Below are 11,871 nucleotides of genomic sequence, written 5' to 3' on the forward strand. Positions count from 1 at the left end.
TACAGTTTTGAATGAACTGAATCCCTGCCCCAAAATAAGTATAGACTGAGCCATCATTACCATAAAAGAAAAATGCATATTAATTTATGTTCAATTGTGCACAATTTCCTGGTTAATGTCTGTAAATAATGACAGTAATGAAAAATCTAAACTGAAATCTTACAAAACCAGTGAACAGTGGGCCTTGCAGTAGTGTAGTCAAGCTCAAGGGTAACCACTAGAGGGGGTAAGTAGTCTATGTGATCAACCAATAGACACATTAGAAATGCACAGGGTTCACCCACTTACAATTTACAACGCATAGGAAAAGAAACTCTTACATTCATGATGCAGCTGGGAAATGACAAGACTTGCATACAAATATTTAACCAGTTGAACTGCGACTTGACCTTAAAGTCGGCTACATTATTATCAGATCGGGATTTTATAAAGCTATTTCATTGTGTTATGGATTAATTGTCTAAAGTCTTGTCTCTAGTTGGTCTCTCTCCAAGGGATGGCACGTATTTCTACCATGTGTCCACAACACATTTTAGGCACATCTGGAGAGGGTTAGGCTGAATCAGGTCAGCGGTAGATTATTTATAGGACCAGACTTCAAGCCTCAATGGGCTCTTGGCCTACTGAAACTAAAGCACTCCACCACCCACATAGATACCTACTGAAGTTACTTTGTTAAAATAGTTTACAATTTGGGTTAACACATCAGCAGGTAATAGGCTATTTTGGCAGCATTGAGCTTTGAGCGGAAATTATGAAAATAACAAAGCATTTAAAATGTTTTATTATTTTCATCATTTACATTTTCCTGGTATTTCAAATGATACATTTTAAACACCGGGGAATTTCACAGTGCGTGGCATGATCAGATCACTGTCAGGTCAGGGTCAAGAACAGCTGAATAAACCCATCAACATCCGACCAAGACATCTGTAAATTTAAACAATCCAAAGTTACGAAGATGTCGCTGAAGAGGACGGTGCCACGGTTTGAGTATCAGCTCAACTCCAGTCAGAGGGATGAAACCATCAGCTGTTCTCTGGTAGCTCTGAGCCAAACTCCAGCTCCCAAACTGAGGCGCGGAATCCGACAGCCGCGGCCTGCCAAGAAGACTGGGCTAGTGCTAACAATCAATTTGCCCAAACATGGAAACAAATCATCGGCTAAAAGGAGTAAATTCACGGGACCACGATGGGGTTTAGAACCTCAAGTCCACCAGAGCGAAACCACTGTCAGCCAGAGAGAAGAACCACAAAGTAAACTTGTAGTTGAATTTCTTTTAGCACGCTAATGCTAATGCTAATGCTAATGTTAGCTCGATCAACCATAGAACAACACCGCTCATCTTGTATGGTCTAATCATCATGTCCATTACCGTATTAAGCCTTAGTGTTTTATTACAGTTAAATTAACTTTATTTGTTTTACATTTATTTATTTATCAGGATAATGTAGATGCGTAACAGACTGTAGCTTTTATAACGTTCGGGGAAATTCCACAGTTACCATGGAGATCCGCCATCTTTACATTTCCATACAGTATTAAGTGTCCATGTATTTTAATGTGAACAATAACTCCAGTATTTTGACCTTTAAAATCTCCATTAGTTTATAATTGCTGCTAATCCCATAATGCTTAGCGATATGAACCGAACTCTATACATTATTAATTATATTTCTCTTTATAAACTTTAGGTAGAGGTCATGGTTCAGATTCAGTTGTAAAGGAAGATGCTTATGTCTTCTCCCAGGGCAAAGAACCAAAAAATCAGAGAGAAAAGGTAAGTTCAAGTCCAGTTAGCGGTTTTGTCCCTTTTCCATTGAATAATTCCACCACTGTTTAATACCGTTCACTTTATTCATAAACTCGAGATGTGTGGCGCCATCTTGTGTTGACACATACCACCCACTTCTCTTTGTGTTTTTTATTTTATTTTCCTGAAACCCCAAGGATATGACACTACAATTCGTTGTTGCTAATAGAGAAGACAAAACATCGCACTGTTTTTGCCAGTCAGAGCGTCTATCCCTTGAAAATAGCAATTGAAACATCTTGTTTATTAACATTTTGAAATCCTATGTGTAGGTCAAGATGGCTGTTTTGAGGAACATTGCGCGGATGCTGGCAGAGAACAACCACATCCGGCAAAGACTGGAGTCCCTCTCTCAGGTCAACTGCAGCCACACGAAACCATGAATGTGCTACTCATCTTTGATATGAAAGCATCCACTCGCAAGACGCGTTGTGGTTTGCGTTACTGGAAGGATCAGATCTTTGAATAGGAGTTGAAGTTTGTGTTAAAATATTTATTATAGTACTTGCACTATTAAAAGAAATATTACAAAAGAATTGAGCCTGTTGGCATGTTGTATACTTAGGTACGCACACCGTCACCTTGTTAGAATACTAAAGCAAATTTGTAGTGTCATATCCTTGGGGTTTCAGGAAAAAAAAAAAAAAACACAAAGAGAAGTGGGTGGTATGTGTCCCTCTGGTGATATTTGAGCTTCTTCAGGTGGCACTCGGGTCATTTGCAATTTTGGGCTTTATTCATTTGATGTAATTTCTACTTTAGTTATACATTAAAGTTCTGTGTTATGGTTTACACCGACTTTCGACACCGACTTTTTAGACCCTTATATATACAATTTTGTCCTGATTTGATCTTGCTCTAAGGCTTGTTGTACTTGGAAGGTCAAATGTTTTATGACGCAGTGTTGTGCAAGGTGTGAACATTTTGAAGGTGCAGCACATTATGGAGAGTAGAATGAAACAAGATTAACTTATTTTCCACAAATATGACTTTATTTTAAAGGGAGATAATATACAAACATTGCATTATACGAAAACAAAAAAAAACAACCAGTGCCCCCACATGCTCCTGAGTGTAGTTACTCAAATTAGGCAAAACTTATTATTTTTCACTTAAAACTCTTACTTAATATATGCACTTATGTTGCTCAGTATTTACATTTCTTCCCGTTTTTTCCATGTTGTCTCATAAGGAGCAAGCATAAATCAAACAGCTTTCTATTTTAATTTACAGTGGTCATGTGCAACTGTTCATCAATATGCATTGTCCCTATTAAATAAATAAAATAAATAAAAATTGACTGCCAATCTTAATCATGTTACAATCCTGTATGCCACACTTATTTTTCCACCAGAGGGCGCCACCACATTTAATGTAATCCCTTAAAGTGCTCCTTAAATGGATTTTACCTCTGTCTGTTTCTGAACCCAGGGTTTTCAACACCGATGATGATTTTCCAAATAATTATCGGCATCATTAAATATTACAATCAGAAGTTGCATGATTACAATAAAGTCACCCTAGTCCTGCCATCGTTAAGTAAGAAACGCTTGAACTTTCTTTAAGGTTTGACTTGTTCCTGGTGCGTGGGATCTATTATTAAAATCTTTGAAGGCCGATACCTCCTGTTCCATTGCCACAAAATCCAAGAAGTCCCTTAGCTGGTTTTCAATGTTTAAAGAGCTCTGTTTACTTGGCTTTCAGTGCCGTGTGTGTCTGCGCGTGACTTTTGAGTCCACAAAGCTGACGAGGGGTTCTCAAACTTTAAATCAAAAGATCAGAAAAAATTAATTCACAGAAGTCAAAGGTCTGAATTTTTTTCTTTTACCAAATCAAAGGTGCTCATTGCACTAAAACTGTAAACATCTATCCATCCATGTTCTTCTGCTTTATCCGGGGCCGGGTCGCGGAGGCAGCAGTCTGAGCAGAGGTGCCCAGACTTCCCTGTCCACGCACGCCTCCAGCTGTTCTATGATGGGACACTCAAGAGTTCTAATGAGAGTCATGGCGCTGCCTGTTGTCTGTAAGCTCCTAAAACGTGGTAGAAAGAATGTTACAAGATCAAGAGACTGATCTAAATATACATCACCCAGACAGCTGTGATAGGAGTTCTTTATAGCCTTCATGGCTGAGAATGCAAAGTCACTATGATGAAGTAGTTCTTTCCAAAATAACTTTTTCTTCATATTTCTGTTTAGATTTAGCCAGATCACTGCTTTACTTTTTGAGGTACTTACGCATTTCAAAGCTCCCAATTTTCCCCAAACAAAACCTCTTTGGAGTAGTCTGACGATTGTTTTACAATACTATTTTTCAATAGAGAGCAATTCATTTTCAAATAAGAGGAGCTTCATGTCTTCAACACCAGGAAAAAATCCTATTCACTGCTTTTTATACAAATTGTTGCTCAGTCAGAGTGCCTTTATCTGACTGACTATATCAATGACTATCATTGCCAACGATATGAAACATGCTCCTAATGACCAGCTTTTTATTTTGTAAACGCAGAGTTCAAAACTGAGTTTGAAAGCAGCAAACACACAAAAATATTGGTTATAAAATAACTGCTTGTATTGTATTCTCTTTATTAGGGGAAATGTTATGCATTGTGGCTTTAATGGAATGCACTGTGTTGAGATAGTTGTAGCTTTGTAGTAGGTTTATACAGTTTTAACTTTTAAGTCAAGTCAGCCCTCTTCATATCAAGTACTTTAATTTCTTCCCAAAACCAAGCTCTCATTTGTATTATGTGATAAAAGCTTGTCAGACAATGGTGATTAGTTAAAGGTTGTTTTAATCAGAGCTGTGTTGGGGAGGAGATTGAACAGTGGACTGAAATGATGCCAGCGATGTCTCAAGACCACATGAGCTTTTGTTCAAATGCATTGTTTACTCCAGAGACAGTTGCGTGTTGTGAGTGAGCTAGAACTCATGAAGATTGAGATGATTACATTTAGATGTACTGTAAGGGGGGACCAATGTGTGGAGCTTCATCATTTTCAGATGCCTGTAACCTGGAGGTAATTTCACACTCAGAAGATATACCAAGTTTACCAAGTTTGCTTATACAAAAATGAGCTTATGCTTTTTGTACCCGAGATAAACAATCATTATAGATTTATTTGGTTGGGTCAGTGCATGTGATTGGACAATTAAAAACATATGTATTAATACACCTTGGGGTAATTTTCATCAGTTTTCCCACATTCACACACGTTCACATCAGTGTGCAAAGACACTAGAGGCAAGGCAAGTGAAGTTAGAACTGCCAAGCTTTGGATTGGTGGGTGAATGCCCTGCCGCAGAGCCACAGCTGCCACGAGCTCACAGCTCCATGGTTTTCCCACACAAGTCTTAAATCCTGTTGGCATTTTGCATTTTTAGACTTAACTGGCCCAAAGGGGAAATATCTTTTCTATATTCGACCCATCTTTCAACCAATGCATGAGCAACTTGACTTGAGCAGTGGGCGACTACAGAGCTCTGACCTGGGACCCTACTTCCAGATACTTCCAGGATTTTGGTCTAGAAGTACTTAGCTGAAGGTTTCCTGCATATATTGAATTGCTCCTGGTCTTGCTTCTGAGATCAGACAAGATAGGCATTGCCATGGGGTTGATCGCTCTTGATACTTTTGTTCAGTTATTTTAACAATTTACCAAAGCTACTCTCTGGAACATACCAACCAGGTTTTATTGGAACGTCACACCAATAATGACAATGACCATAATGACATACTTGTATTGCACTTTATACAAGCCTGTGTTGACACGATTTCTGAAGTTTCTCTTGCTGAGAATAGACTCATTCTTTATTCTCTAATGAAAACTGCATCTTAAAATGAATTTAAAAAAACAATCAAACATGCTAGCGATATCAAACAAGCTACTGATGATCACCAGGTCATCTCGGTAGTGCAGTCCTTAGCGCTCGTGCTTCACAGCTAGAAGGTCCCGGGCCCGATTCCCACCTGGACCGGTCTTTCTGTGTGAAGTTTGCATGAATGGAGTGTGGGACAACAGATGCAAATTATTATTATTATTATGAATCAAAATAAAGAATTTACAAGAGAGCCTGTACTAAAAAATAAAGCATCAAAGCAAATCATTAAAATACACCATAATCTTAACCTTCGATGGAAATGTAGCTCAATGAACTTGATGTTGCTTACCCTACAGATGGCTCGGATCATCTTTGTGATTAATGTGCTCTATTTAATCTGTGGTTAATTTTTGACAGCGTTAAAAGGTTCTGCTGTTTTCGTGTCACAGAGATAATTTATTCACGCATGAGTGTAAGTAATTTTCTGTAGTGAGGAAACTGTATCTTTCACTCCCTGGGACTTAACGCCATTTGTTCTGACTTTTGTTTTCCTTCATACACATCAACAATAAGGCCTTCGTATGCCCTGACACGAAACCATGAAGAAATAATTGCGGCGAGTGAGAAGCTTGAAAATGCCGTAATGGCAAAATGTATCTGACCACGATCAGCATCGCAGCGGTTAATTATCCTCTGAGATAAACAGGGCTTTTCCATTTAGCTCTCAACACTTCACTTAACAACAACAACTGCCACGCAAATGGATTTTATTTAAATGCCGGAAACACAATTTTCAGTTCGCAATTTGTCCAGGTGTGGGTTTAATGAATGATCTATGTTTATTAGTGATGCTGGTCGACTCTTTGTACATAACGTTTTAGTTGCTAGTTCACTTTTTGTTTTGATTATATAACCCACACAAATGAAATTGGGATTGCCAGTTCCCCCATTGTTTCAGTCAGCAGACATCTTGCGGGAAATACAGAATTTTATCGGCTACGGCAGGTGTACAAATACAACAACACAAATGTAGAGATAGCAAAGTAAAAGTTGCCATAGATTCCATCTTTACACTACTCCTGCCGGGAAGTTCTTCATAAATAAAGATTTTATTTCTGCGAGTCGTCCGAGGATCTGCTTCAGTGGTAATTATAAAGACATCAGGTTGCTTGTGGTTGTATCGGTTGGTGCCATGTCATTTTTGCTTGATTACTGCGTGATGAAGGCGTCTGTGGTTTGTTGTTTAAACAGTGGAGGAGACACTGAGGCTGGGCAAGATGCAAACAGCTAAATCTTAGTGTAATGATGTAGAATATACAGTCTTTTATTGTCAGCTATCCAACATTACAGACAGAGCACCCTCCTATAAAGTATTGCTTTAGACTGTCTGACTTTTGACATATTTACGGTTAGTATTAAATGCAAAGTAAGATTTTGGACAAAGTGTGTAATTGTGATTGCAGAGCAGACTGAGTTACGAATGGCTACACAAAATAATAGATTAATAGAGTCACTTGCGGATCAGAAGAGGTTTTAGAGGTGTGAGCGGGTTAGCAGGTTTTGTGCTCAATAAGACCCTGTGAAAGCAGCAGGGTAGTCTGACTCTGAACAGGATTATAACGCACTGAATATTAGCAGTGTTTGCAATTTGAAGCTGCCAATGACTATAACTGCCATTTTGATTTGATGGCCAGAAATCTCTCAGCTCTAATACTGTTTGTAAGGAGTGTCTCTTGTCCTGTACATCAACTGTCTCCGTGATCTAGTGCCTGTCACTGGTCTGGACTTGTCAGGGGCAGATTTTATTCAAATGCAAAAAAAAAGAAAGAAAATGTAAATGAACTCATGTGACTCCGGTGATGTGTGTGGTGTGTTGTAAGGATAAATTATGCTGATTTATCCTCATAAAAGTGGTTATATTGTAATTAAAAACAACAGGTTGTCAACAGGTCTTGTCACACATCTTTCATGATGCTAAATGCTGTTTAGAGCTCAGCGTTCTTGTAATCTGACTGAGAGATTATGACTAGGCTTTGTCCTGCGCATTCTATACAACATACTCCCCTCACAGGTGGCCTTTATGTGTGGCCCTGATTGTAGATAAGACACACATGAAAGGATAGACTTCAATATTATAGCAGTGTAAAGAAGTAAGGTCCAACAGCTGTTCATCTATCCATTTTGATTGATCTGTCAGGGATACGTATATGCCATGAATAGGTCTTACACATTTGGCTTTATTCTGGATTGGACGTCTTAGTTCTCTTTAACTGAGCGCGACAAAGGACTGCTGGGTTATTGTCTGCACCTACCCATCATTTTAGGAAATTGTTTATCAAATGTTGTAATTGTACATGGTTCCTTTTAAATGAAAACACTAAACTACAGAGTTAATACTTTCAACTTTTCAGTAATGTAATACTCACGACATGCTACATTTTCATACTATGTTATATTTCAGATGAAGGCTGGGGCCTTTATAACTGTACCACTGCTTTATGCTGTAGGAAACTAAAGAAAAGGACTGGCCGAGCCCAGTGATTACTGCGATTATAAACAGAAACCAGGTTAAAGCATCTGCACTTTGTCAGTTATTAAGCACATTTTACCAATGAAAACAAGCCAGACTCCTCCTCATTATTCAACTATAAGCTTTTTACGATGTTATGTGAAACCACTTAAGCACAACCTATCCCTGCATGTCGCTGTTTAAAGCAATGGGCAGAGATAGGTCTTGAACTTTTGCTCAGTAGTGTACCGGTATATGCGCCTCCTTCCGTTCACCTCCATAATGTCTGTATGTCCTCTGGAGCCCTTTAGGAAACACCTTCAAAGAGGCAAGAGACTCTAGTATCCCCAGCGACAGAGCGCAGACTTGCACTAATCGCTGCGGGCGCCACACACCTCGGGAAGGTAGCAATTTTCCGCCATTACACTTAAATCCTCCTTAAAAGCACCGGATTCATCTGGCCTAATTACAAGGCGTTAATAGCAACAATATAATAACAGTCATTGAAAGCCATAATTCATCTCTATACAGACTCTCTTATTCAGCTGTTTGGTTACTGTACTCTGCAAAGTCCCATTGATTAACACATTGTGCTAACATTGGCAAGTATTATGTCAAGTCTAGTGAATCAGCTTTTTGTTGGGCCAAAAAACAGCACTCTAGTGCTCTTAATGCAATATGCTTAATTAATATGGCTTTTTAAATAATCATGCAACTTATCTAAGTGTGCTTGATGGAGCTCAATCGAGACCCACCCCGGTTGATTAGCATTATAGTCATGCATAAATACGGCATGTTATTAACAGCGTGTTCGCTAAACTTGTAGAACTGATTAAATCATCAACTGGACTGGGTTTGAGGATAGTTCGCTGAAGTCACTGAAGCTTCTTCTTAGCTCTTCAGGCCAGAAAACCCAGTCCAGTTGAGGATTTCACCTTTTCTACAATGGATACTCCCTGAATGAATGAGAGCCTTCACAAACAAAACGTTTGCTAGACTTATTTACTTTGAATTAGGAATATAAAAACAGCCCAGAATGACGTAGCGAAACTTTTCCCCCGGCTGTTTTGATCTTTTCTTTCTTATTAATGTAAATATGAAATTGAAATTTAATGATTGAATACTGAAATGTATTCCTTTGATTTCCAGAAGGTAGCTGTATTCTAAATACACTCAAATGAGAGTAACTCTACAGATACTGATAAAAGATAAAATGAGTATTCTAAATACATGTAGTAGTTCAGTTGCTACCCAACACTGGCTACAACATACGTTGATTAGACTGCCTTTGAACTTTAGTTCTAAATCAAGGGGTAAAATGAATGGAAATATTACTTCCTGAAGCAGAACTGGAGATGGGCAGGATTGTTGAGTTCTATGTCTTAAATATATATATATATATATATATATATATATATATATATATATATATATATATATATATATTTTTTTTTTTACAGCTTTCTGCAAGAGAGGGTTTATTATGTGCAGTTATACTAATAAAAAATCAAGCAAACAAATAAACATAATTTGTATATAATTATATAATTTGGGTTTAATTCTGTGCATGTTAAGGGTTCAATATAGTAAATAATTAGACTCAATTTTATGAGAAGCTGATTTTCAGCTAGAGCCGGAATTTCAACCCACATGTATGAGTTCTACCAGATGAGCCACTGAGGCGCCACAAAAGTACCTTAAAGCCAGAGTTTAAAGTATATTACCCGTTAGATTTAACTTTAATTATCTATAAACAGAAGCTTATAGTGTGTCTAATTGCCTTTAAATGGGGCTAATGCTGACCTAGTGTCTGGTGGTGGGTGTGGATTATCCCAAAATCACTGCAGCAAATCAAGTCTTCCCACAGAGCAATTTCCTAAGGACCTCCCCTCATTCCTAAAAAAAATGTACTGCCTAAAGTTTTCTGAGCCTGGCTACAACTTGGGACTGGGACATTGTCGTTTACTGGGGCTGCATGTTTGCGCTTCGTGTGGCAGAAGTAATGTGTTTTCTGGCTGGGAATTAGATATCGATCCTATAGGTTATTAAAAAAGCGCTGGAAAAGAAAGTATGTCATCTTTCGGAGAGTGTAGGCAGCCACGGGACACGTTGAAGGTGTCACGCTTGTCCTTCAGTGTGGACGCACTCATGTCGGACAGGAAACCCCGGGAGGAAACGCTGCGAGCTCACCAGGGAAATGAGAACCTGAATGAAGATGAACAGGACACAGTGGAGACTCCTCGCCAGCTGCTATCTGTCAAACCTGAGCGGATGGACAGGCAGGACCAATCATGTTTGACACCAATTCCCACGACAACGTCTCCGGCTCAGTGTAAGTGAGATCCTTTAATGCCTTTCAATCTAGTCACAAAGCCGTGCAGTATCTCATACACTGACCTGAACGTGTTGAGGAAAATGTTTTGAATTATCGCTCAAAGAATGAATTTGTTTTTATTTTATCTAGAACTGTTTAGGTTAAAACATCAAGGCATTTAAACCTAAAAAATAGATGGGCTAATTGATTATATGATATACCTTAATGTAATACAGAAAGTAAACAGGTAAAGGAAATACTGTTGATCATTTACTATGAATTTAAATCTTGTTACTGCATTGGATTTTGAGTGGTACATTGTAAAGTACTGCATTGAAGTGTGTATAGGTTTTTTCTGTTTTTCTAATCATTCCTTGCTGGTATACTTCCAGCTGTAACTATTGGTAATGGTTTTACATAAGTGACATTTTTTTTAAGTGACACAGAAAAGTGTCTGTCACATTCAGTGCCTTCTGCATTTCCAATAAGGAATCATCACCAACACAAAGTATAAAATATCTAGCTAAGTTCTTGTAAAGCATTGTGTTGTGTTTTAATGATATAGTTTTGTCATGACAGTAATTGTAGACTAACCTTTACTGGCTTTATTTCAGATTCGCACCATTCTTCCATCTGCGCTTTGAGGAAACACAAAACCAACCGCAAACCTCGGACGCCCTTCACCACAGCGCAGCTCGTGGCCCTGGAGAGAAAGTTTCACCAGAAGCAGTACCTCTCCATCGCCGAACGGGCCGAATTCTCCTCCTCTCTGTCACTGTCCGAGGCCCAGGTCAAAATCTGGTTTCAGAACAGGCGGGCCAAAGCCAAGAGACTGCAGGAGGCCGAGTTGGAGAAACTCAAAATAGCCGCTGGTTTAGGTCCAAAAGTGTTGTTCCAAACCGGGGTTGCCTCTCTCGGGTTGGCTCTGGAGAAGGACTGGGCTGGACTGGGCATGTTTGGTCCCAGCTCCCTGATACCTGCGGCTCACCTTGCTCTTTACCGTACGGCAATGGGACAAAGACTTCTTCACTTCTCCTGAAAATAGACAGTTTGGGACAAGACACGAACTTGGAGCTTGGGGAAAATACATTTTTAGAGTTGACCAGCTTAAAAGGAGAAAGTAGATGCCCGACAACATATCCCTACCTATTTATAATTTACCTTTTTTTTTTGTCCAACAAAATGCAGCTTAAGGTGAAATAGATCTTGGTATTGCGTTGTCAACACTGCTAACATATCTGAAATTCATGACTCATTCCATAATAATAAACTAATTGAGATTTTAAAAACTACTTGAGTCATCATTCACATGAAAGTATTTGGACATTTGTGTTCAGTGTATTTCCTGGTTGATCCGGCTGCTAGCAGCTGTTTCCTGGATCTTTTCTGTTCTTTATATACAGTTTTTTAGAT

The 11,871-nt window shown here is 38.8% G+C and overlaps 2 protein-coding genes across 2 annotated transcripts; both read left to right on the forward strand.

The window, feature by feature from the left end:
- Nucleotides 1-961: 961 nt before the first annotated feature.
- On the forward strand, nucleotides 962-2,205 carry LOC306963529 (uncharacterized protein; the record flags this gene model as incomplete). The annotated part of the gene is made up of 3 exons (XM_079557102.1): nucleotides 962-1,256; nucleotides 1,695-1,780; nucleotides 2,086-2,205. The coding sequence occupies 3 exons, from the start codon at nucleotides 962-964 to the stop codon at nucleotides 2,194-2,196; spliced, it is 492 nt and encodes a 163-aa protein (XP_079413228.1). The 3' UTR covers nucleotides 2,197-2,205.
- Nucleotides 2,206-10,169: 7,964 nt separating this feature from the next.
- Nucleotides 10,170-11,556, forward strand: LOC306963436 (homeobox protein MSX-2-like). The gene is made up of 2 exons (XM_079557004.1): nucleotides 10,170-10,476; nucleotides 11,073-11,556. Exons 1-2 carry the CDS (start codon nucleotides 10,215-10,217, stop codon nucleotides 11,495-11,497), a joined length of 687 nt encoding a protein of 228 aa, XP_079413130.1. The 5' UTR covers nucleotides 10,170-10,214; the 3' UTR covers nucleotides 11,498-11,556.
- The last annotated feature ends 315 nt before the right edge of the window (nucleotides 11,557-11,871 follow it).

This window comes from Gobius niger, assembly GCF_951799975.1.
Source record: "Gobius niger genome assembly, chromosome: 5".
Classification (NCBI taxonomy): Eukaryota; Metazoa; Chordata; class Actinopteri; order Gobiiformes; family Gobiidae; genus Gobius; species Gobius niger.

Coding starts and splice junctions, on each gene's coding strand:
- LOC306963436 (XM_079557004.1), top strand. CDS start 10,215: ATGTCATCTTTCGGAGAGTGTAGGCAGCCACGGGACACGTTGAAGGTG. Junction 10,477..11,072: donor GACAACGTCTCCGGCTCAGT/GTAAGTGAGATC, acceptor GCTTTATTTCAG/ATTCGCACCATTCTTCCATC.